This window comes from Wyeomyia smithii, chromosome 3 (genome assembly GCF_029784165.1).
Source record: "Wyeomyia smithii strain HCP4-BCI-WySm-NY-G18 chromosome 3, ASM2978416v1, whole genome shotgun sequence".
NCBI classification, from domain to species: domain Eukaryota; kingdom Metazoa; phylum Arthropoda; class Insecta; order Diptera; family Culicidae; genus Wyeomyia; species Wyeomyia smithii.
In genome coordinates, this window is record NC_073696.1 from 172,824,176 (window position 1) to 172,850,828 (window position 26,653).

The 26,653-nt window shown below is 38.5% G+C and overlaps 1 protein-coding gene across 3 annotated transcripts in view; it reads right to left on the minus strand.

Moving 5' to 3' along the window:
- Positions 1-26,653, minus strand: part of LOC129730176 (ubiquitin carboxyl-terminal hydrolase 15) — a 91,394-nt gene that overhangs the window by 22,265 nt on the left and 42,476 nt on the right. The window contains exon 1 of one of the 3 annotated variants that reach the window (XM_055689298.1): positions 3,528-3,932. The exons of the other annotated variants lie outside the window; for them this stretch is intronic. Coding sequence (XP_055545273.1) covers positions 3,528-3,593 — 66 coding nt within the window. The 5' untranslated portion in view covers positions 3,594-3,932. Of the gene's footprint in view, positions 1-3,527; positions 3,933-26,653 lie in introns of those variants that run through there. 3 annotated transcript variants of the gene reach the window in all.

A 26,653-nucleotide genomic window follows, 5' to 3' on the forward strand; every position in this document is an offset into this window, starting at 1 on the left:
AAAGACAAAATATATGATATTCCATATACGGGGCCGACAAGTAGCCAATCACGATGGGCTGAAAGTTGGTACAACGACGATTGAAAAGGTAGACAGCTTCAAATATCACGGTTGGATTTTCGACACTACACTAAGCTTGCTCGCTCACGTTGATAATTTATGAAAAGGTATTAGTTCTAACTGTGGCTTATTTTGGAGAATATCAAGACTGCTTCCTCAGAAACAGCTAATTACTATGTACCAAGCATTCGTACAATCTAAACTGCAGTATCTGGTCGCTATTTGGGGAGCTGCAGCAAAAACTGTTTTGAGGCCGCTTCAAACAACTCAGAATCGTTGTCTCAAAATCGTGTATGGTAAACCCCGTCTTTACGCAACTCTTGAGCTATATTCTAACGCAGCAATCTCGATGATCCCTATATCAGCCTTACGCGAACTACAAACTGTGGTAACCATGCACAATCTTCAATTCACCATAACTACATACTACAACGAACCGACCATACTCATGAAACTAGAAATTAGTATTAAGACAGAATACGGAGATTGGAAAAAAGGGCTTCAGGTATTACGGCATCTTTCGATACAACGCCTTACCAGAAGCATTAAAATTGGAACTCAAATTTACAAATTTACTTTGGCGTTAAATATTCGAAAATGCATTGAGTTTGGAAGTTTGAGGATTTTCAGTGAAGGAATGTGAATTATGATGATGGCAACTCTTTTCATAAGTGACGTATGTATTGTAAATAATCTCAAAAGTGTCTCATTTGACATTATGTGCAAAACATACTAAATTTATTTCTCTTCTAGTTGTTTCACAGTGACTGAATACATTAGCAATTTATCCAACATTTATGTTTAAAACAAGTTTACCAATGTGTCCTGAATGCCGTTACGTTACGTCACGTTACGTAATTTCGATAACCTTCACATTCGGCGAATTGGCTTGAACAATGCGGACGAAGTCTCTAGCATTATTAATTTCATCAATACGATCACCTTGCGGCAACGGTTTTCTTCTTAAGGAACATTCGCATGTTACGTAACGCGGAAGATGGCAATTTCCAATACCCCCATCTTCACGTAACGCAAATTTGCATGGTGGCCTCACGTAGAGTAACACTTTGCTAAATACCCCCCATCCCCGAGCGTGTTTTGTAATATACGAATGTTCCCTAATAACCATTTTTGCTTCTCCACCAATTGCATTGCACTTACCCTTTCCGTGAGGAGTGCAAAATAATTTCCTTGTGAAACTTTTGTTGTACTCCTTGGCTAGGTGTACGAGTATTCGCAGCATATATTGGTTTTAAACTTGCTGGTTGCTTCATCACTTTAAGTTTAGGTTTTAGACGAAAAGTTACCTAGATATTAATATGAATTCATTGAAATAATTCCCGCATAATTTTAAATAATGGTCATTGTAAAATTTGACAATAAAAATCTCAGCATTTAGAAACTTTATCACATTCAAAGCACCCGAAAAACAAACTTTTTCTGGAAAGAAGAAAAAAATGAAAAAAAATCTAGTTGTTCCTAGGAAAGGAGCTAGACCTGAGTAAGAAAATCTAAATTGTATAATGGCTGTGTCTAAAACCGTGTAAAAAATTTTGGATGACCCGTAATTACTGATTGATACTGATATTTTCAACACAGGTCAGACTTTTTCCTTTAAATGTAATAATATTATTTAGATTCTAACGTTACTCATGGATGACCCACAGTTTAATGATTAAAAACATTAACACATTTTACAAAATTTATTTTCAGTCATATGACAGATGTGACGTAAAGTGATTAAAACGCATCAAGTGTGTTATCAGACATAGAAAATACCATATGGGGAAAAAATTTGGTAACGTTACGACGCAAACTAAACCCGGTTGTAACTAAGTTGTATTCAACCTAGCCAAGATCTTTTAGTGTCAAATTAAAGGTATTTTTGAGTATGAAGAGGAAACGAAATGTTAATTTGATTAAAAATAATTTTTCGTGACGTTACAACGCTAAAATACCCCTGTTTTCATATTGGCTCAAAATCAACATATTTGTCAATTCACATCAAAACCCTTTAGGCATTGAATGAAGCTTTTTTTTTGCAATCATGTAACCTAAAAAAATATTATAAACATATACTCCTGATCATTTGGAACCATTTAAAAAATATGTAACAAAAAGGTTGTTTTTTGATAATTTTACTTGAACTTTGCCATTGGTTTTCTACAGTTTCTTAAACACTTTAAATTTGACTTTGACGTATTTGGAAGGCTCAAATACTATAGAGTTTAGGAAAAATATTTACATTGCTGGAATATGCATTTCAAAAACTGGTTTGTTGGTGTACTTTCGCAGAGAATGTGTCTAGATACATAGCGCCTCCTTCAAAGAGACAATGCTCTCACTGGATGTGCATTTGATTTTTTATGTATATAGAAAAGAAGAGTGGGTTTTATGCCTCTGGGAGAAGGGGTCCAAAAAAAACTTCACTCCCAAGGGCTTTTCCCTGCTCCAAATAAATAAATGAAAAAAAAAAGATTTTAAAACAATCATTCAACTGATCCAACCAGAATTCCAAATCTGATTGTTTCTCTTGTCGAAGCAGGTGTTTCAAAATAGTTAATGAATAACACTGTTCCTGTGAAATTTGGTGCTCCTAGACGAGCAATTACTCTACGGCCTTTTGAAGCACCTCTGCATTCACCAGGGGCACCAAAACCAGTGTAATTTTTATTTCCAATTATTATCAAACTGGACGTATTTCTCCAAAAAAAAATTTTTTGTTCAAGATTCAAGTTAGCAAAAGCGAAACTAAACTGTTCGAATTACTGGTAAGAACTTTCACAGGAACCAGTTCAAGTCCGATCCTGTTTAGTTTTGTGATTAAGGTGGAGAAACCTTTAATAGTCGTACCTCAAATCAGCTCAAAATAAATTTGAATAGTCAAGGAAAAAAATTAGAACATCAGGGAAAATCACGGAATATCAGGGCCACCCTGAGGTATATCTGAAGATTTACTTTGCATGTCGTGGATGCAAAAATAGTGAGCATTACGCTGTTGGTAGCGTTTTTCTTGAAACCATTTTTCTTCCACTGGTAGTACGTTTTTCTCAGCATCTGCTGAACCAATTGGCCTGATTTTTTAGCATGTAAAAATGGATTATTTAACTATTATTTAACTGGTTACATGGGATGAATTACCCTCTCCTCCCTCCCCTTTCGTAAGTATTCGTAAGGATTTTGGATACTCCCCGCTCCCCCTAAACCATTACGTAATTTGTGGGTGACCCCTAACTAGTGTTTTTCAAAATCTATAACTTTTTATTGATGCACCATCACTTTTTATCGAAAGCCATGTGCATTCTAATATTTTCAACTCATAACATCTCATGGACACAGAGTTTTATTCATTCTTACTTTGAGATTCGATTGGTATATCTAGCATTGTTAAACCAAAGTTAAATGAGCATAATTTTTCCACGTAGTCGAAGTTTATCATTTATTATAGTCAATTCCACAATACATACCTTTTTGTATGGTACCAACAAACGATAATGAGGTGACTTAATTTTATATCCTGCTACCACAACCATGATTTATTTTCGAGTTTGTTCAAGTTGAGATATGTATGGAATGTCACAGTAATTCAATTATCTTTTTTCCAAGCACTGTACATAGTAATTGAAATTTTTTTCCATGTGATGTGTTTGTGCGATTCAAAGAAAAAATCGGGCAAGTTATAGTGAGTATTTCTAATGTAACTCTAAATCGCTGTTTGTCGACACATTCATTGCTATTTTCTCTCAACAATGTTAAGCTACTTAACAAAAATTGTTATGCAGGATAAAATCATTGACAATAGGTAATATCGCAAACTGCTTTAGCTTGTGTCAAAACTAGCGCTACATTTTAGTAACGTTCCTGGGGAACAACTAATCAGAAAATTTGAAAATAAATCATTAGGTACCTTTGCATGTTTAGCTGGCCGTCGACTAGTAAAAATGAAAAGCTATCTGTCTCCTTCTATCACAACACAATTATGCTTTGCTTTGGTTGAACGTAGATACACTTGTAGCGACAGCAATAAACCGTGCACGTGTATCGACAAACTCAAAAGATTGCCGTTCGGCGAAGCAGAGACAAGGAGACACATATCGGCACGGAAGGAAAGGAATTAGTAAAGAATGCTTAACCATAGACAGAAAAACGTGCCTTAGTTGATATGTAAAGAATACAACGATAATTTTGAACGCAATTAGGTGAACAAATGACCGTGTACTTCACGTGGTAAATAAACGATGGGAAAACCTAAGATCCTGAAAAAATAAGTGAGAAAACACTAGGAAAATTACCCAGCAAAATGAAAAAATCTATTAGGGCAACAGAATTTGTAAAAAAATGCAAAAAGTCGACACTAAAACGTATTATATATATGGATGTAGTTTTTCAAATTTTTACTGTGCATAAAAGGAATTTTCTTCCATGGGCTTTTTGCTTGGTCAAGCGGTATTTTTACGACAGAAAGCTTACACTTGTTACGTTATACTCTCACTCTGTGTCATAACACCGTTGAGTACGAATCAACCAGCTTTTTATAATCCTCGTTCCTAATGAAAATAACTATTTAAATTTAACGGAATACAAAACATTCCTTGATCATTCTCTGATTTAACAGATGAAATTTTGTTTTTTTGACGTGGGCTACGTCTTTATTCTCTATAGTGAGTACATTCTGTAAAATTGGAAATAAAACTGACTTATGTTCCGTCAGATTTTAAACGGTAAAAACAGCATAACCATATGGCGATATAGAAAATGTTAAAGAATTTTCTAATACTCTAGATATCATTACACTGGTCGACAAAAGCGAAAAAATGCTGCCGTGAGGCTCAAAGTAGTGGCCCTAGAAAGATTTTACTTTTTTAACCATTCCTGTGAAATTTGGTACCTCTAGCCAGTGTAGAAATACGTCCCTTTACGTCAAAGTGCCACATAGTAATTGCTCGCCGGGTTCGTCGCTTTAACGTATGTTTACGAGAAAACTTATTTAAGTATTTGAAAAAATGCTGGTGACTAGGGGCACCAAAACTTACAAAAATAGATAATTTATTTTTTTTTATTTTTTATTTTTCACTATAATCTTTCATTTTTTTCAGTTTGAGTTTTGGGGCCACGCCTGTATTATTCTTTTATTGTTCAGCGGTGAAAATTGATAAATTTTCGCGAACAATGAACAAGAATGCCTAGCACAGACGACATGAATAGACACCAACCATTTACCGTGACATTCTCTATATCAGTATCAAAAAAAAAATGACAGTCTCTTCGTCCCAACAGGTCAATTGATGTATGCTTCCATGAAATTAGACTACATTGGTGTCTCCAAGATAAAAATTTTTCAAAAAATTTGAAACAACCCTCTTCCTTAACCAAGTTAATTTTTAGACGGACTTCGGTAAAATTCGGTAAAATTGTTTCTTCAAAACATTATAACTTTTTCGATTTTTTTTTATTTCTCCATGATCGGATAGTTTTCTATGTTTAGGTAATCTTTTTTAGTTTCAAAAAAATAGATTTTATAGAAATGAGCTTTTTAAGATAATTAATTTTTAATTTTTCTTCAAAAAATTTTTTTTTAGAAAGACAAATTTATTATCTACAGCTTTGCCGAAGACGTCGCACCGATCAAAAAACCCTTTTTGGCTCTGAAAATATTTGTAAACATCAATACCTTCCCAACGCAGAATTTTTCAATAGCCTCTCAAAAATGAGTCGTGTTTCAAAAAAAATTACCAATACCGAACACGGCTATTTTGGAAACTTCAGTTTTATCATGTTTTTAGCAAAAATACATTTTAAACTTATACAGTACCCTCTACATCAGTCTTCGTTGTTGCACGTTGAACAAAGTGTGCGAGAAAAACACGTTTTCGCTGTGCCTTTGATTCTCACGTTTGGATACAAACATACATTTCCCGCGCTGTATGTTTGCACAAATTTGTGAACATTGTTCTAGCTAATGTTTTCTTCTGAGCAAGTAACAATCTATTGTGCTAGGTTCTAAGTTTTGGCTTGCAAGCGGCGTTGCATTTCGAATCATTCGTCACGAAAAATATTCATGAATGTGTTGATAAAAATACGACTCGCGATGACAACGTAAAACGAAATTAGAAACGTTTCTGGTTTCTCCTATAAATATCACACAAATGAAAACATGTAAATGCAGAAAATTGTATAAGGCTCTAAGCCCCGCCATTTCGACGCGTTTTCAGCATTCCTGACCATTTACTGAACATATTCCTAATACGAATATTAATCTTCTCTTAAAGGTCACCAACATGTCATTTGTGCGGACTGGGTGTACATTTAATTTATGAAACTTCACTTTGGTTCATTAAATCTTAATGTCATGATTTATCGATCACGAAACTGAAAATATAAATCATGTGATCTAGCGTTCCACGAATGAAATTAGACATTATATTTGAATTCGTGTTTTGGTTTATGAAGTCAGTAATTTATTTCATGAAACTACAATTAAAATTCATTAAACTTAGGGTAAAGTTCATAAACTTTGAATTGGATTCATCACTCTGATAAGTTGGAACTTGATTCATGATTATGAATTATTGAAATTATAATTTTTCAACTTGAAACTGAAAATTGTAAAAGATCAGATTTTGTTCACGGTCTTGGATGCCAAACCGTTACGGGTTTGAGGATTTGCGTTTGTAGTAACAAGTTCGACAGTCAGTATTATTTATGATTTGCACGGCAAAACAAGGTAAAACATAAATTAATAAGTTTTCTATGGCAGCTTTTCTGCAGCAGTATTATGCAAAAACCTGCCAAAGACGTTCGATACCCTAATCAATTTATAATAACATTTCAACCATTTTTGATCGTTTTTCCTAACGGATTTTATTTTTTCTGAAAAAAGTACTGTAAATCTTTATCGATGACATTAGAGAACACAAAAAGTTTCTCATCTATTTTTTTTAAATGTCATTTGCATAGCATTGCATTTGCACTTTGCATAGATGTTCTTATGGGCTGAAGAGGTCATTTTGTGCTATTATTATTTTTTTGTTTTTGGTCACGAATAATTTGGCGGCATCCATAAATTACGTAATACCTATAGGAGGGAGGGGGGATATATTTTTTGGCAATACAATTTGTTATATATGGTAGGGGGAGGTAAGATCAGCGTTACGTAACAAAAAATCTATGGGGATACTTTCCAAATATGAGCGTTTTTATTTGGCAAATTCTTTTACAGCGTTACGTAATTTTATGGGGGGTAGGTTTTGGCGTTACTTTTCGTTACATATGGGAGAGTGGGGGTCCAAAAATTTGGTTTTTTGCGTTACGTAATTTATGGATGTTGCCAAGGCAATCGACGAGACAGGTGCGGTCAGCTGATTTCAGTTAGTTTTCAACTTTTGACAGCCTTAGGTATGTTCGAACGGTCGCAACTTGGATGCAACCCGGATCGAAAAGCACGAAAAACAAACGATCGGTTGCTCCAGTATGGTTAGTGACAATCCTTTACCCAATAATAAAATATCACTTTAGATTTTTTTTCCGGCATTAAAAGATTTTGTGTTTGGTTGTGTTTTGGTTTTGCAACTTGAAAAAACAATTACAAACGTACAAGCAGTGAAACTTCACCCGTGGATTGCCTTATGGATGGTTAAAAAATATTTTTAGAAACAAAACGGTCTGTTTAATCGGTGTGACTTCTTCAGAAAAGTTGCAGATAACAGTTTTATCTTACCGATAAAAGTATACACAAAAAAATTATTTTGCAACACAAAACAAGGAAAACAACTTGTTTTAAAAATTTTTTTAACTACAAATGGTTTATGGTTGTATGCTCCAGAGTTGCTAAACTCGCTCTAAACAAGCATGCGATACTCCAAGTAGTGTTCTCACCGCTACCGAAATCACACACACAATAGAGTACCTCCACCATTCGAACTGTCTCTCGTTTTTTCACACTTCCTTCATTTCACACCACCGAGTGTTGACGCTTGCGAGTTTTCTTCGCTCCCGGAATCATGGACACATACTCCTATTTACGGTCTTATTCGCGTGCACTCCCCTACTCGCGAGCACGATCAGCCAAAAATAATTGTTTCAAGACGCATCGGAATGGCGTGGCGTGATGCAGCGGATCGATTATAGTTATGTAAACTGTGTAAATGTAGTAAAAGCTGTTCCTATCAGATGCTTAAATGTTTATAAGTTGTCGTCAAAATGTCGCCTCAAATTCTCTCAGAAAGCAATATGCTGAACATCATGGACATCCTGAATAGTAGAACTAATGTTTTTTTTTTTTTTTTTTTTTCTTCACATAACATTTATTTGACACGGCACAAATACAATTTAATGTTTAACGGCGCCAATTATATCTGATGACTTAAAAACTAAAGCAAATTTTTTATCCTCGCTGCCGACTACGAGCTGAAATTAAGTCTAACTTAAAACTAGCATGGGATTTCCAATCAGTGTTTTGTTGTTCAATGGTCGTCTGATAATCGTCGAATGGCATGTATGGATTCGTTCTGCTGAGCCACGATGTCGTGAGTTGGGACAGAGGCTCGTAGTCCTTGGGTCCTGGTTCTATTGTGCGGGGTCTGGTTGCTGGTTTTGTGCTTAAGGTTCAAACGTGTTCTTGTCGTTTTGTTGGGTGTAGACGGAGGGGAACGGGACTAGACTGGGGCGTGGATGGATTTCAGGAAAACGTATATAAGGGACATGTAGGATAGGTCACGGCTCGCCAAGACATCACGAACAGGAACAGCCGGCTGTCTACCCTCGGCCTGCAGGGAAGCTATTAATTTAGACCTGGCGTCACGGTGTACAGGGCATGACCAAACCACATGCTCTATGTCGTGATAACCTTCACCACAGGCACAGATACCACTTTCCCCGAGCCCAACACGACGGAGGAGCGCGTCAAATCTATAGTGATTGGACATAAGCCGGGACATCACGCAAATGAAATCCCGACCTACATCCAACCCCTTGAACCACGGGTTCGTCGATACTTTGGGGATTATGGAATGTAACCACCTTCCCAATTCCCCTCTGGTCCAAGCATTTTGCCAACTGATGATCGTATTCTGACGTACAAGTGCGAAAAATTCATTAAAGGCAATTGGTCTTTCATAAATATCACCGTTTGTTGCGCCCACCTTAGCCAAGGAGTCCGCTTTCTCATTACCCGGTATCGAGCAGTGAGAAGGGACCCACGCTAAGGTAATCTGAGTAGATTTTTCGGATAAAGCACTCAGATGTTCCCGTATTTTCCCCAGGAAATACGGAGAGTGCTTAACATCTTTCATCGATCGGAGAGCCTCAATGGAACTGAGACTGTCCGTAAAGATGAAATAATGGTCCGTGGGCATTTTTTCGATAATCCCTAGGGTGTACTGAATTGCAGCTAATTCTGCGACGTAAACAGAAGCAGGATTATCGAGCTTATGGGAGACGGTTAAATTGTTATTGAAGATACCGAAGCCAGTGGACCCATCAAGAAGTGATCCGTCAGTGTAGTACATATTGTCGCAGTTGATGTTTCGATATTTATTGGAAAAATTTTTAGGGATCTGCTGCACGCGTAAATGATCCGGGATTCCACGAGTTTCTTCTATCATGGATGTATCGAAAAACACAGTAGAATCAGAAGTATTTGATAAGTCGACACGATTTGGAATATTCGAAGAAGGGTTAATATTTTGGGACATGTGATTGAAATACAATGTCATAAAACGGGTTTGAGAATTAAGTTCGATTAACCTTTCAAAATTTTCAATCACGGGACGGTTCAAGACCTCACATTTGATTAGAATACGAGAAGACAGGCTCCAGAAGCGGTTTTTCAATGGTAGTACTCCAGCTAAAACCTCCAAACTCATCGTATGGGTCGACTGCATGCAACCTAAGGCGATACGCAAACAACGATATTGTATTCGCTCCAGTTTGATCAAATGTGTGTTTGCTGCGGAGCGGAAGCAGAAACACCCGTATTCAATAACAGACAATATCGTTGTTTGGTAAAGCCTTATAAGGTCTCCTGGATGGGCTCCCCACCATTGTCCGGTTATTGTACGAAGAAAATTCACTCTTTGTTGACATTTTTTCATCAGATACCTCACGTGACAGCCCCAGGTGCCTTTAGAGTCGAACCAGACACCAAGATATTTGTGTACCAAAACCTGAGAAATCGTTTTACCCATTAATTGTGTTTGAAGCTGAGCAGGTTCATGCTTCCTAGAAAAAACTACTATCTCAGTCTTCTCCGGAGAGAATTCGATACCTAGCTGTAAAGCCCAAGCAGACAAATTGTCCAAGGTATCTTGCAATGGTCCTTGCAAATCGGCAGCTTTGGCTCCTGTAACAGAGATTACACTGTCGTCTGCAAGTTGTCTTATCGTGCATGAATTTGCCAGACATTCGTCGATGTCATTTACATAAAAGTTGTAAAGAAGGGGGCTTAAACATGAGCCCTGGGGAAGACCCATGTAGCTAATGCGAAAAGTTGCCAAATCGCCATGCGTAAAATGCATGTGCTTTTCGGACAACAAATTGTGCAAAAAATTGTTCAAAATTGGAGAAAATCCTTGTCGGTGAAGTTTACCCGAAAGAATGTCAATAGAAACGGAATCAAAAGCCCCCTTAATGTCCAAGAACGCAGACGCCATTTGTTCTTTACGAGCATACGCCAGCTGAATATCTGTTGAAAGCAACGCAAGACAATCATTCGTCCCTTTGGCACGGCGGAAGCCAAATTGAGTTTCTGATAGTAGACCATTTGATTCGACCCAGTGGTCTAAACGACGGAGTATCATTTTTTCCATCAATTTCCGGATACAGGATAGCATTGCAATCGGCCTATAAGAGTTGTGATTAGAAGCTGGTTTCCCTGGTTTTTGGATGGCGATCACCTTCACTTGCCTCCAATCCTGCGGTACAATGTTTTGCTCCAGGAACTTATTGAACAAGTTCAACAAGCGCCTCTTGGCATTGCCGGGTAGATTCTTCAACAAGTTGAATTTGATTCTATCTAATCCAGGCGCGTTATTGTTACAGGACAGGAGGGCAACTGAAAGTTCTGCCATCGTAAAAGGTGATTCTATCGCGTCGTGGCCCGGAGACGCATCGCGAACAATATTTTGCTCAGGAACAGAGTCCGGACATACTTTCCTGGCAAAATCAAATATCCACCTACTTGAAGACTCCTCGCTTTCGTTGACCGTTACGCGATTCCGCATTCTTCGGGCTGTGTTCCAAAGAGTGCTCATCGATGTCTCCCTCGACGTCTCGTTCACGAACCGACGCCAATATCCACGTTTCTTTGCTTTAGCCAAGCTTTTAAGCTTGGTATCAAGCTCCGAATACCGTAAATAGTCGCCAGGTATACCTCCCGTCTGGTAGGCCTTAAACGCGTCGGATCTTTGCGTGTAGACATCGGAGCACTCTTGGTCCCACCACGGAGTGGGAGGCCGTTCTTTGATCGTTACGCCGGGATATTTCTTCGTTTGGGCTTGCAACGCGGCGTCGAGAATCAAGCCCGCGAGGAGGTTGTATTCTTCAAGTGGTGAATGATGTTGAATCGACTCGACCGCTTTTGAAATCATTTCCTCGTATAACTTCCAATCGACATTTCGTGTGAGGTCATACGGAATGTCAATTGGTCGCATGCGAGTTGACCCGTTAGTAATTGAAATAAGAATAGGCAGATGGTCGCTACCGTGAGGATCGAGGATTACCTTCCATGTGCAATCCAACCGTAGCGACGTCGAACATAAGGATAGATCCAAAGCGCTTGGGCGCGCTGGAGGTTTCGGGATACGTGTCATTTCACCGTTGTTTAAAATAGTCATGTCGAAGTCATCGCAAAGGTTATAGATTAAAGAGGAGCGGTTATCATTGTATGGGGAACCCCAAGCCACGCCATGAGAGTTGAAGTCTCCCAAAATCAAACGTGGCGAGGGAAGAAGTTCTATTAAATCAAAGAGCAGCCGTTGCCCAACCTGTGCTCTGGGGGGAATATATATTGAGGCAATACAAAGCTCTTTACCTTGTATTGTCATTTGACATGCGACAACTTCGATGCCTGGAATCGAGGGGAGGTTAATACGATAGAAAGAATAGCACTTTTTAATCCCTAAAAGTACTCCTCCATATGGGGTGTCTCGATCAAGGCGAATAATATTAAAATCATGGAAGTTGAGATCAATATTTGAAGTAAGCCAAGTTTCACAAAGGGAAAATGCATCGCATTTGTTTTTATTTATCAAAACTTTAAACGAATCAATTTTTGGTAAAATACTTCTACAATTCCACTGTAAGACAGAGATAGAATCCTTCATATACGCAGTTGAATTAGGCATCGAAGGATACAATCGCTGCAAGGAGAGGCCATTGGGCAGTCAACTGCTTCAAAAATGATCTAACTGTTGGGAGGAATGCTGTAAGAAAAATTTTAATTGGATCGGGTACATTGAAAGTTTCAAAAATCCAGTCCACAATGTCAGAAAATTTCACTAATCCAGAGTTTGTTTCATCAACTGGGAGTGTAAAAGGAGCAACTGGGGTTTTAGATGTTCCTGGCAGTGCTGGGAACTCCTTCTGGGACTTTAAATTTGCCAGCCCAGGAGGAGTTTGCTTCGGTTTTTCCGCAGCACTGTTTGGTTTGTTTGTAACTTTCATTTCACTTTGAGAAATCTTAGGACCTTTTCTGGGAAGTTTAGGAGAGGAAATATTTTTCCTCTTTCTAGACTCCCCAGGATTGGCGTAAGATGCTCCCGCTGGTGAATCGTCAGAATCGGTTTCCTCAGAGGGCAACAGATCGAAGGGGTTCGAAGTAACGGGAGAAGTGGTAACGGTCTTCTTCAGCATGTCAGCGTAGGAACGCTTTGAACGCTCTTTGAGAGACCGTTTTATTTTATCCCTGCGCTGCATGTACACCGCACATGTCGAGAGCTCATGCAGATTTTCTCCGCAGTGAATACACTTTTCAGCGTTAACACTGCAAGAATCTTCCGCATGAGACTCCCCACACTTGCCACAACGTGCCTTATTGCAGCAGTAGGCGGCTGTATGGCCTAACTGCTTGCAATTCAGGCAGTTCATGACGCGGGGCACGTAGAGCCTCACAGGGAGACGAACCCGGTGGATCGAGACGTGGCTTGGTAGTGCAGACCCGGCGAACGTAACTCGAAACGAGTCTGACGGAGTGTATACTGTTTTGCCTCCGATGATCGATGCTGACCGCAATTGCTTGCAGTCGAGCACCTTTACTTCGGGACACGTTTTGTTTTTAAAGCATCCTTTGGCACTTTGCAGTATACACTCGACGGACAGACTCGAATCGGTTATGACACCGTCGATCTCCACGTCTCGTGCGGGTATGTAAACGCGATACTCGCGTGTGAAGAGCTCAGAGCAAGCTATATCGTTGGCCTCTTTCAGGTTACCGACCACGACACGGAGCTTGTTAGGCCGGACCTTGGAAATTTCGGTCACGCCCTTGTACTCCTTCGTCAGGTCTTTAGAAATCTGCAAGAGGTTCAACTTTTTCGATTTCGGTCCTGCCTTTGGCCGAAAATAAACAGTATAGCTGCCCTGGGCTCCGTCTGGGTAAAGCCTGGGGCGAGGGGGGACTGAAGAATGAACAGGGGAGGGGGTAACAGAAGGGTCAGGGTCAGAGGGGTTCGGGGATGGTGGCGCGGGAGGCGAGGGATCTACATCCATCGCGCTAAGTTTAGCGCACTAGCGCTGACAAGAACACGTACCTTTTTATTTCACCCTTCCAGTAAGGTTGGTTGTCCGATCGTTCGAAGTAGCAGCCGTTACAGCCAGCAGCACCAATACAGCAGCACCAAACAGCCACCAGCAGCGAGCCAGGTGTGAGATCACTCCACACAGCGATACAACTCGCTGACACTGATGGCTTCTTCTTTTTCCTCGTTTGTGTCTCGTCCACTGCTGTAGCACAATCCAGCCAGCAGCCAAATCGGCTTACGCACCAGCTGGCAGTCACGATGCGAAACAGTTGCACAAAGGAACGACCTTGAACCCGGATTTATTTCACTCGACCAGGCAAACAATGCCAACACTTGTTCACACGTCTTTTGTTCTATACTCTATCGGACCGATCACCAAACACGTCCAGTACTGATGCGTGTTCGGCACAGAATGGGAACTAATGTTTGTCGTTGATGGTTGCTCTAAACTGGGCTCCTTTGCATTATTGTGGGAAACATCAACAGGGTCTACTTATGAAAAAGTTGGTCACTCAGTTATTTGTTCCTTGGTGCACATTAAATTTCGAACACACCAGCACACCAACATTTTGATTAAGGTGTAATGTATAAACGACAAAATTTCAACTCTTCAATTGACTATTTAGTTCATCCTTAAAAGGACAATTAGTTTTTTAATTAAATTTAGGATATGATGCTGATCCCATCTCTGTGCTATTCCTGACATCAAAAGCTGTTTTCGGACTAAAAATTTGACGACAGACAGATTTTGATTGCCAACACCCCCGTTTGTGTGTTGCCAAAATACGGCAGTTTTTCACTGGAGGAATTGTCGCTACCGCACATAAGCAGCTTTTTACTAGAAAAGGTAATACCGTTACACTTACCGCTGACGCTGCTACTACTACCGCTACTGGTACTCGCTATCGCTGCTGCCCGCTGCTACATGTTTAGCACTCATCCTTTGCTAGTAAACTGATTGCTTTTTCAAGACTTTTTAATAAATTTTGTTTTATTTCTTGTTATTTTAACACTTTTCAATAACAATTTTCAATAGTAGGGTAGCGAAAGGCTTCGGCAGGTTTTCTGCAGCAATCTTAACCACTGCCGAAGCCATTCGCTACCTACAATAGTTCAAATAATCAAATTACAATTGTCTATATTTGGGGCTCATGCGTGGATAATTTTCAATTGATTGTTACAAAAACGACGGGAATGCGTTGGAAATTAAGCGGCTTATAAGCATTAAAAAACACTAATTTTGTCCCCTTTTCCGTTTTTATATTTTCATTTTCACCCCAATGTAGCCGATCTTCCTGAGAAATGTAGTTCTACGTAAAAAAAACAAATCTTTATTATGCTCAACTTCAGTGATGTGTAAAGATAGTTTACAGTTCCAAATTTCCGCTAGCGAAATTTGTCAGAAAACCTGGTTGGAGAACACACAGGTATTTCACCAATCTGCAGTTTACAGTTCATGCGAAGCGAATACAACCACCACCTAACTGATTGGGGAGCGGGGGTGATAGATGCAACCGAAAGATCATTCAAATCGATCGAGTTACTGCCGCGGCTTGCAGAATTACGTACACACACAGCTGTTTAAATTGAACAGCATTCGTTGGCACAGCCGGCACATTATTTAGTTTTTCGGCAAAATAGGCATGAGTTTTTCTACCGCCTAATTTATCTTTACAGGCGGGACAAATAAGCATTGCCTTCCCTTGTGCGAACAAATCCTTGAGGGCACGACCGTTAATTTCACAACATTGCTAGCCGATGTGACAAAAGGCATCGCAGAAACCGCGGGGCACTGGTTTCAAATCATTAATAGGCAGATGACACTCGCCGCACAGCTTTTTATCCATCAATTTTAGCAGCAATCGTATGTTCTCTGCCACAGCTGTTTCAGTTTCAACCGCACTTGATAATACTGTGTTGAGTAAATTTATGCAACCGGACACTCGTCTTATGTTTTATCAACACGTTCACTCGCGAAAACCTTGTCTGCACATGAAATACGCTAGTCCACCTACGGTATTAATCACGGTTTCTAAACTTGCAATCACTGAATATACCGGCGCACAGTTTGACAGATATGTGTTACGTTTTTAGCAGTCATGAATCGTATTTATAAAAACGCTCTGAGTAGCTCATGATATTCAGAGTCCACCCATGGTATCATGAGTCATAGGTCATGATTCTGTCGGAAAACAACATTCATGATTTCATGACCTGAAAGGTCATGAAAACGGGAAAATATTTTTACCCGTGTACGACGTTCTCAAGTGAGCCGCAGTATTTTGGGTAGTCAAAGATTTTATTGTTGCACCTTTATTTGTTTCTGTTGCAAGGCTGCATGCAAAACGAGGCGTGATATGTTGATTAATGTAATAATATTTGTACAAGGATATATACTTAAATGCTGTATATAAACTGTATTATTCTAGTTCATCTGTTCTTTATAGTTGAGGCCGTTGCACAGTGGGGAATCGCTGGCCATCAGCCAAAAAAAATTTTTGAAGTAGAATACTTCTCTCAGGAAGTTCGGCTACATAGGGATGTGAAATGAAAATCTAAAACCGAAAAAAGTGAAAAATATGTCCAATTTCAAATGCTAATAAATCGGTTAGTATTCGATGGATTTCCTTCGTTCTTGCAGCAATAGATTGGAAAATCTTCTAAGATTCTTCCCAATATAAGATAATTGCAATTTTATTATTCACACTATTGTACTATTGAAAATAGTCAAGCCTTGTCAAAACGAAAAATTCGACCTCTGATTGGTCGTTATATGATTGCTGCCCAAGCACGGTCGACAGAATCATATACCTTGCAAGTGAAAACATACTATTTGGCCTATATAAGAGCCTGTTTCAGCCGAAGCCGCTCATAATAGTTCTAGACAGCGACAACAGCAGTCGTCCTTCCTTAGCAGCAGCACTAGCCCTGTGGTTGGTCAATACGTCTCAGGAGCAGCGCGGTTCTTCTCAGCGTGTGTCGCCAGACTGATATTATTCCCCCCGTGTTGGGGCAGCATGAAGATTGCCATCAGGAAATCCAATTTTGGAAATCAAAATGCCTTTTTCAAGGCAAATAAACAAGGTCATTGAAAGTTAATAATTTTTGACAACGCAAGCAAGATTTTGTGTTGGATCCTAGCAATTTAAATTTGTCGCACCCGTCTAATTTACTGAATGTGAAATAGCTTCCACAGTGCATGTTGTCCGTGTATCTTAATTCCTCCACTGTTAGGGCAGCTCAAAGGTTGTGATCAGCAACCCATTTTTGTTGTCTAATTTTTACTTTATTTAGTAAACCCAGAGCCGGATTTATGGGGGGGCCCAGGGGGCCCGGGCCCCGGGCCCCCACATTTTTAGGGCCCCCACAAATCGACAAAAAGATTTTTCTCTTTAAAAATGAGATTTAATCAAAAGTTCGATTTACAGTAAGAAAATTTGAACAGACCATTTCAATCTGACACTTTCCTTCAGTGTTATTTTTTCGCGAACGCCAATATCACAACTACATCCATAAGAGTTCACCTTGGATTCTTTTGGAATGACACACATTAACACACCATTTTAATCGAACCAGCGCGCATTAAACGCCTAGAGTTAAAGTTTAGCCGACTGTCACTAAAAGCGCCAATCGAACTGTCAAAACTCGTTCCAATCGAACATCAGCAATGTTAAAACTATGATGAAAAAACTGTTGACTGTTTGATTGGAACATTTCAGTGACAGTCGGCCAAACTTTAACTCTAGAGCTTTAGCGCGCATGGGAGGTAATCAAAGAAAGAAAATAACCCACAAGTTTTTTTAATGCATTGCTTTTGCTTACTTGTCCGAATCAGGGATACCAGATGTGCTTTTCAAAATGCAGATTTTCTGAGCTCGTGTGCAGATTTTATTGACCTGCAGATGTGTGTAGTTTTTTCCTAATTTCTATTATTGTCAGAGTCGTCTTATATTTGCGCCGTCTTTCTCAAATTGTGTGCAAATTTTTGCCTGTGGATCGCATTTTTTTTCAAATTGCGGTAGTTTTTTTTTCAGGTATCAAGAAAAAACTTGAAGATGAAACTTATTAAAAATAGGTTGCGTGCGACTGTGAAGAATGAAAGGCAGTCAAACTTGGCATTATTAAGTTTCGAGTACGAGTATACTAAAGAAGTTGAATGTTGATTATTTAATTAATATGTTTTCTGCAAAAAAACTCGTAAAGCATAGTTTACAGTTCCAAGCGAAGTGAAAAATTTGACAAGTGAAAAAGCGTAAATTTTCGTTTGCGAAATCTGTCGTGACAACCCGTTTGTGGAACACGCAGGTATTTCACCACCCTGCAGTTTACAGTTTAAGTGAAGTGAAACTCACGAGTTTACACTCCGAGCGAAGTGAAAATTGGCTGCAACTGACAGAATAGAAACGCACGCAAGTTTTCGCTTGCTGCTCCTTTTTTCACTAGCGCTTTCATGCGTGAAAGAAATAAACCCAAGTGAAAAAGAAGAGATCCACAACCATCGATTTCGCTGGATCGAATTTGCTTACAGTTCCAAGCGAAGTGAAATTTTTTTGCAGGTTGCATTTTTCACGAGCGTGAAAAAATGAACATGTTGTATGAGATTTTCACTTCGCTTGGAGCTCTAAATAGAGCTTAAGAAAAAATTCTAACAAATTTTTGGTAATTTTTCAATAGCAAATAAATGCTTTTAACTCGTACGATAAAAAACAGTTTTGTTTTACATTGGGCCCCCCACTATAACTGGGCCCCGGGCCCCCACAATCGTAAATCCGGCCCTGAGTAAACCCCCCACTGTAGGGGCAGCGCAAAGGCTGCGATCAGCATAACCGACTTTGAATAGCAAACTGCCCTGTTAGACCGGATTCACAAAGACAGTTAGTTCGACTATGCAGAGCTAATATGAAGTCGATGCAATCAATCAGCATTAACAGAATTTCGTCGTCTCCCAGCTGCCAAGTTGCAACATGATGCAACACGCAACAGCGAGCAAACGAAATCGCTTGATGTTACAAACCGCAATAAGATACGGGTTAAAACCGTTGCGTGTGTGAGAGCACTGTCGGTGTTTATTCGCTGGATACTAAAATCAAATGCGAATTGTGGAATAATTCCTTTAAAGAACATTAGGAAATGGTAAAACTGAACAGAAAGGCGTGGCCTATTTCGTAGCGCCCTTCGGCTATAAAAGAGTGTTTCTGAGAAAACTAGCTACATTCATTAGTCGGAAGGTGAGCTGGATGGACCGTCCACAACGTTGACAGCAGTAGCAGCAGATATCAGCACTCAGCAATAACAGACAATAGCAGCGTAGACAATGTGAAAACACCTTTCTATTGTGTTGGCCGTGCGCATTGAGCCTCTGCCAGGCTAAACGCGAAAAGCGGCGCGAACCGATTCGCCCGGCCGTAGGTTAATCGGCTATCGGCGTAACACAGAGATGCAATCAGCGTCATATCTGATTTTAAATTAAACAACTAACTGTCCTTTTTAGGACAACGAAACAAATGAATTGAAGATTTAATATTTTCTCGCTCTGAGCTTTAACCAAAAGTTAACTATCTTAATTTGAAATCACATGTACATATCGCCAGTTGAATTCAATACTGACACAACTCAAAATTTTGCAGTTTTGAGTTATTGATGGCAAACGATGCCAAATACCGTCTGCCGGGGTGAGATTAAGCCACGGGGGTGAGATTGAGCCAAAACGGGAAATGTTTGTATGTTAAATTACTTGAGATTTACAAAACCTAATACCTTAAATTCAATACTTTATGAAACATGACATATTTATTCACAACTTAAAATGGAATATAGATAATATCAGTGAACTGTTTCGCTTAAAGAATGTTTCAAAGTACAGGGTGAAAAACATGCGCAAATAACGTTATCCAAAAATGTCCCAGGAAAACCAACCCGATCAAAAAATCACAAGAACTTACTGCTCAGTTGGTACGTTAGGATGTCGTCTCCAATGTGTTGAGGAAATATTATGCATTGAACCTGTGCCGGCTCAGAAAATAATGTTTTCCAAACTGTACACTCTTCGAGCCCTTTTGGGGTGAGATTGTGTCAAGCTATATTGAACGGCACAGTGTGCGGAATTCACATTCACGACAAAATTATATCAGTATACATCAAAACACTTGCATTGTTTACATAGGGTATGTTTTTTGTCCCCACAGCATAAGGTATGTTGTCTAGCTATGGTATTCTTTGAAATAATGACTAAAAGCTTGAGAAGCTTACTGTTCTCAATTGTTATATAGAAATTTTCAATTATTGATATTACTTATGGAATGTAGCAAAATTTTGTACACCAATTCTATATAAACAGATGACTTTTAAGAAAAGAAGGAGGGTTGTGGGTACGTTTCCAGAGGTATTAAGATCTCCAATGGAATATACAGTTGTCAATGACACATAATAATTAAAACGAAAAGTCTTCTCAAACTTCATGTCCTAACGTTTCCCCTTTTTAGGCTACCTGGAGACGCCACTATGTGTATAGAGACTGTCTATAAGCCACGTTCTCATAACTAATTACTCTATGCATCAATTTGATCTAGCCATACATTTTTATATAATTCATATGGTGCATAGTTTCTGATCAACCCCCTAAAGCCCCTTAATAGTCCACGTTGTTTATGGTCGTTCCTATACTTACTGTTTTATCATGTTAGTCATGTGGATTATTCGTAGACACACTACTGTTCATTTAACAGGTATTAAATTCAACTTTTTGTTTTTGGCACAATCTCACCCCATAGAAGGGGTGAGATTGAGCGAAGTTCATGTATTTTTAGCAAAATTATAGTTTATTGTAACTCAACCATATTTGTTGTAGTTGATAACAAAACATTCTAGGATGCATTGGTGTATTTTGGATCGAATTCTTTGTTTAAATGTGTGCGTTAGAAGCTTAAGATCAAAAAAGCATCATTTTTTGGCACAATCTCACCCCGGATGACGGTACTATAAAGTTTCATCTCACAAAGACTTATTTCAAAATTCACAATATTTCCAGATATATAAGTAGATGTGCCTTTATTGCACAAATCTAAAATACCCCTAAAAAGACCGAAAAATGAGGTTACAGTTCTTATAACTTGCTCATTACATGCACATGATATACCCAAACAAGTTCAATTAAAATGGGAAGTTTTATAGTGGGATTTTTCACGAAAATGAAAAAAGAAATTTTTGACGCAAATTTTCAAACGCGTTTTTTTCGAAACTCTGAATTTTGAGTTGTGCCAGTATTGAATTCAACTGACGATATACTCTGACTGTTGAAACTTGTTTGCGCCGCAAAGAGTTTGTACTTTTCCTGTTCAGTGAGGTCGTATTTATATGTGCAAACTGAAATTGAGTAGTACTTAAACTTCATTTGCACAGAATACTGCCAATGAGCGGTCAACATTTATTTACTAGGAAAAATGACTGACACGCAAGCAGCTGGGTTATCTCTCTTGTAAAAGTATTCTACTTCATCTTGCGGTCGTGGCTTTGCACACAACCCTCCTGTGATTTTTTCGTTAGCTGTTTCATAATATTTTTTCTTTATCGCTATAACACTCAAGTGTCTAAATCCAAAATTTGGGCGCAATATCATAAAATCTGAATTTTTTATGACTTTTTGAAGCTTGACGAAATGACGGTTTTTGTCTTTTTCTTGAAAAAAAGTACATTACTTTGAAAAGCTCTGTAGCTTCAATGATAGCTTGGATTTTGTTGACGTCAAAGGAAAAGTTGTTGTAAATATTGTACAAAACAAACCCTTTTCATTAGATATTGTAAAATTTGGTCATAGTAGGCCTGACACTAGAAAAAATTTAAAAAAACGTGATTTTTTGTAGAAAAGTAGCTTAAAAGTTTAGTTGCCGCAGTTTGCCACGGTTGTGACTACATTCAAAATTTAGGTAAAAACGTAAGCTTTCAAATGCATACTGTCTCTGTTGCGCGAAACTGCGCAAGTTGTCACTTTAGTGAAAAAAGCTATAGAAGATTTTTTTAGTTTTTATTTTTGAAGTTGAAATTTCATAAAGGATTAATTTTAATCATAACCATGATACCCCATTAATGCAAATTTATGATATCGTACTCAATCCGTAATGATAAAATATAAATTTGGGCAAAAATCACATAATTTATCAATGAAAAGTTATAAAATATATGTGAAAAACAAGAAAACAGTAAACAAATCTGAAATTTTATCATCTCAAACTTTATCACTTTCTGCAAATTTAAAACAATACTAAAAACATTCAGCCCTTTTCAGTTTATGATCATGAAATTCGTTAAACTGATTGAAGTGTCAAATATTAGCAGCAAATTCATACCATCAAACTCCGGCCAACAATAGCCCGTTTGAAGATTGCTTTTGCTTCGCACTTGTTTGCATACAAAAGTAAAGCACACATTTTGCTTTATGAGAAAAAAAAACTGTCGTCCCCCGTTGCATCTTTTCTTATTCATTTAGAACGTTGTGTCATTCCAGTGTCTTGGTTTTCAAATTCATAAATTCGTTGAATTTTATTATGGAGCCTCCAACTTCAGCGGCACCACCTAATTCAATGTCTAGTAAGTTGTCAATTCATGGTGTTATACATGTATTTACATGTCCTCTTTCAACCATAGAAACCGGATTAGGAAGAGAACATATATATGAAACAATGAAACATCGAAAATTACTAGAAGAAATGAAAATTGCAGCGAAATACATTTTTCCTGCTGATAAGTATAATGAACTTCAAATTTTCTGGAAACAATTCAACACGAGATTTAAGCGATCACATCGAAAGATGATGATGCTGTTGATGATTTTTTCAATTTTTAATTAGTTTGTATTACTTATGTTGTTTTACTTTATTAAAATATTTTTATATATTTAGGCAATATTTGTTTAGTTCGAGGGGTCGTCCATAAATTACGTTTTTTTTTTTTTCAATGAGGAGGATGCCCGGTGGCACTACTTGTGGTCAAAGATCATATAATTCTATAAAAAAGCAAAATAAGGGCGAAAAAAATATTAAAATTGGCTTTCGTGCTTTATGGACGGCCACAAACAAAAAATGAATGCCAAATTCGTATTCAGCGCCCCAAAATTATGTAAATACCAAGTTTTTGTCGCATTTATCGACACTATTTTTTGCTTGGCCAGCATTTGTATGGAGTCGCCCCACTGTGCGTTGGTTTGGTTCAAGTTTTTTTTCTTCTATTTGTTCGGCGTGCAGTTGAACCATTCAAAGTTTGACCACCTCGTATGCTTTCTGCAAGCGGCTAAAGAGAATTCTCGTTTTACTGTCGTTATGAACTGTTCAAATGATTTCAAATTATAATTTAAATTCAAGTTGCGTAACAGAATTAATACAGACAATTTGCAGGACAAAATGCAACTCCGTGTTCAATATTTAGAAATTGAAAAGACTTCATACCGAAATTCACAACCTAATTTTTGATATTACATCCCTTTTACATCAGGTCGGCGTGGAGCCTACCCGAACTAAGAACCAAAAATATTATTTCAAGTTAAGCCTTCAAAGTTTAACCACTCCGTACCTATGTTTTCTGAAACCAGCTACTGAGAATTTATGTTATTATATCATTATGAACTGTTGAAATGATTTCGTTTTTTCTTGAAAGATAGATTATCAATTTTGATTTCCGCCAGGGTTAATACCTCAATTTAACCTTTTCCCGGCGGAGAGAAATCAATTTTTACCACAAAAATGAACTCCAAACTCTTATTAGTCATAAACTATATGCACAATTGACAGAAACTGGATTGCAATTTAAAGATCAATCTCTTCTCTAACCTTACTGAATAGTTTCTTGGTGCAAATTTTCAAGTATAATTGTTAAACTCAAATCGAAGTTTGAATGTCAGGTAATGTCATATGGCATCACCCGCCGGGAATGGGTTGAAAAAATGGCGCTTGGTTCGGTCTGGTCGCACGCCGATCATCTCAAAATCACCTTCCATCGTTCGTTGTCTTCAACGCAATGGATATTTTTGGCGGTTTTTGTCGATGCAACTGGAACAGAATCTTCAGCCACATGCTAACGTATCACGTGTGCCAAAACAGTGAAGACATAGTACACTGTGATTTCCTTACAGTCCGATGGCTCCATACCAGGCGAGACGCACGATGCAACAAAAAAAAAGCACCTGCCAATTTAGCACCGACAGGCACCGTTCTGTTTTACAAATTTTAAAACCTATGTGCACAAATTTTCGAACATCGTGTTCAAAACGCATGTCATCTCAACATGTTTATGTATATCTTATGTCGAATTCGTTTTTACGGCGGGCTATACCGTCCCGGACTACAGTTTGCAGCTGAGAAAAAAAAAACACTTTCCGAGCAGTTGCAATGGTGTGCGTAATACTAGAGGTAGCTGTCACTTCTGTTTTGGTCATTATCGCCATTGTCTTTTTGTCGCGTTTGTGCTACTGTACGAAAAATTTGCCAATTTACTGAAAATGACGAAAATAACCAAATAAAATAAATAAATCAGGTTCGGATGTTTAACACGTGAAGAACGATTATCAAAGCAAACCGATTTTGACCCTTTTTTTTTTGAAGTAGAATACTTCTCTCAGGAAGTTCGGCTACATAGGGATGTGAAATGAAAATCTAAAACCGAAAAAAGTGAAAAATATGTCCAATTTCAAATGCTAATAAATCGGTTAGTATTCGATGGATTTCCTTCGTTCTTGCAGCAATAGATTGGAAAATCTTCTAAGATTCTTCCCAATATAAGATAATTGCAATTTTATTATTCACACTATTGTACTATTGAAAATAGTCAAGCCTTGTCAAAACGAAAAATTCGACCTCTGATTGGTCGTTATATGATTGCTGCCCAAGCACGGTCGACAGAATCATATACCTTGCAAGTGAAAACATACTATTTGGCCTATATAAGAGCCTGTTTCAGCCGAAGCCGCTCATAATAGTTCTAGACAGCGACAACAGCAGTCGTCCTTCCTTAGCAGCAGCACTAGCCCTGTGGTTGGTCAATACGTCTCAGGAGCAGCGCGGTTCTTCTCAGCGTGTGTCGCCAGACTGATATTATTCCCCCCGTGTTGGGGCAGCATTAAGATTGCCATCAGGAAATCCAATTTTGGAAATCAAAATGCCTTTTTCAAGGCAAATAAACAAGGTCATTGAAAGTTAATAATTTTTGACAACGCAAGCAAGATTTTGTGTTGGATCCTAGCAATTTAAATTTGTCGCACCCGTCTAATTTACTGAATGTGAAATAGCTTCCACAGTGCATGTTGTCCGTGTATCTTAATTCCTCCACTGTTAGGGCAGCTCAAAGGTTGTGATCAGCAACCCATTTTGAACCGCAAAATGCCTTTTTCAAGGCAAATAAACAAATAATTGAAGGTTAATAATTTTCTGGCGTCAACACAAGCAGACATTCTGTGCGGGATGCAATCAAATTCTGTTGTAGTTGTCTAATTTTTACTTTATTTAGTAAACCCAGAGCCGGATTTATGGGGGGGGCTTTAGCGCGCATGGGAGGTAATCAAAGAAAGAAAATAACCCACAAGTTTTTTTAATGCATTGCTTTTGCTTACTTGTCCGAATCAGGGATACCAGATGTGCTTTTCAAAATGCAGATTTTCTGAGCTCGTGTGCAGATTTTATTGACCTGCAGATGTGTGTAGTTTTTTCCTAATTTCTATTATTGTCAGAGTCGTCTTATATTTGCGCCGTCTTTCTCAAATTGTGTGCAAATTTTTGCCTGTGGATCGCATTTTTTTTCAAATTGCGGTAGTTTTTTTTTCAGGTATCAAGAAAAAACTTGAAGATGAAACTTATTAAAAATAGGTTGCGTGCGACTGTGAAGAATGAAAGGCAGTCAAACTTAGCATTATTAAGTTTCGAGTACGAGTATACTAAAGAAGTTGAATGTTGATTATTTAATTAATATGTTTTCTGCAAAAAAACTCGTAAAGCATAGTTTACAGTTCCAAGCGAAGTGAAAAATTTGACAAGTGAAAAAGCGTAAATTTTCGCTTGCGAAATCTGTCGTGACAACCCGTTTGTGGAACACGCAGGTATTTCACCACCCTGCAGTTTACAGTTTAAGTGAAGTGAAACTCACGAGTTTACACTCCGAGCGAAGTGAAAATTGGCTGCAACTGACAGAATAGAAACGCACGCAAGTTTTCGCTTGCTGCTCCTTTTTTCACTAGCGCTTTCATGCGTGAAAGAAATAAACCCAAGTGAAAAAGATGAGATCCACAACCATCGATTTCGCTGGATCGAATTTGCTTACAGTTCCAAGCGAAGTGAAATTTTTTTGCAGGTTGCATTTTTCACGAGCGTGAAAAAATGAACATGTTGTATGAGATTTTCACTTCGCTTGGAGCTCTAAATAGAGCTTAAGAAAAAATTCTAACAAATTTTTGGTAATTTTTCAATAGCAAATAAATGCTTTTAACTCGTACGATAAAAAACAGTTTTGTTTTACATTGGGCCCCCCACTATAACTGGGCCCCGGGCCCCCACAATCGTAAATCCGGCCCTGAGTAAACCCCCCACTGTAGGGGCAGCGCAAAGGCTGCGATCAGCATAACCGACTTTGAATAGCAAACTGCCCTGTTAGACCGGATTCACAAAGACAGTTAGTTCGACTATGCAGAGCTAATATGAAGTCGATGCAATCAATCAGCATTAACAGAATTTCGTCGTCTCCCAGCTGCCAAGTTGCAACATGATGCAACACGCAACAGCGAGCAAACGAAATCGCTTGATGTTACAAACCGCAATAAGATACGGGTTAAAACCGTTGCGTGTGTGAGAGCACTGTCGGTGTTTATTCGCTGGATACTAAAA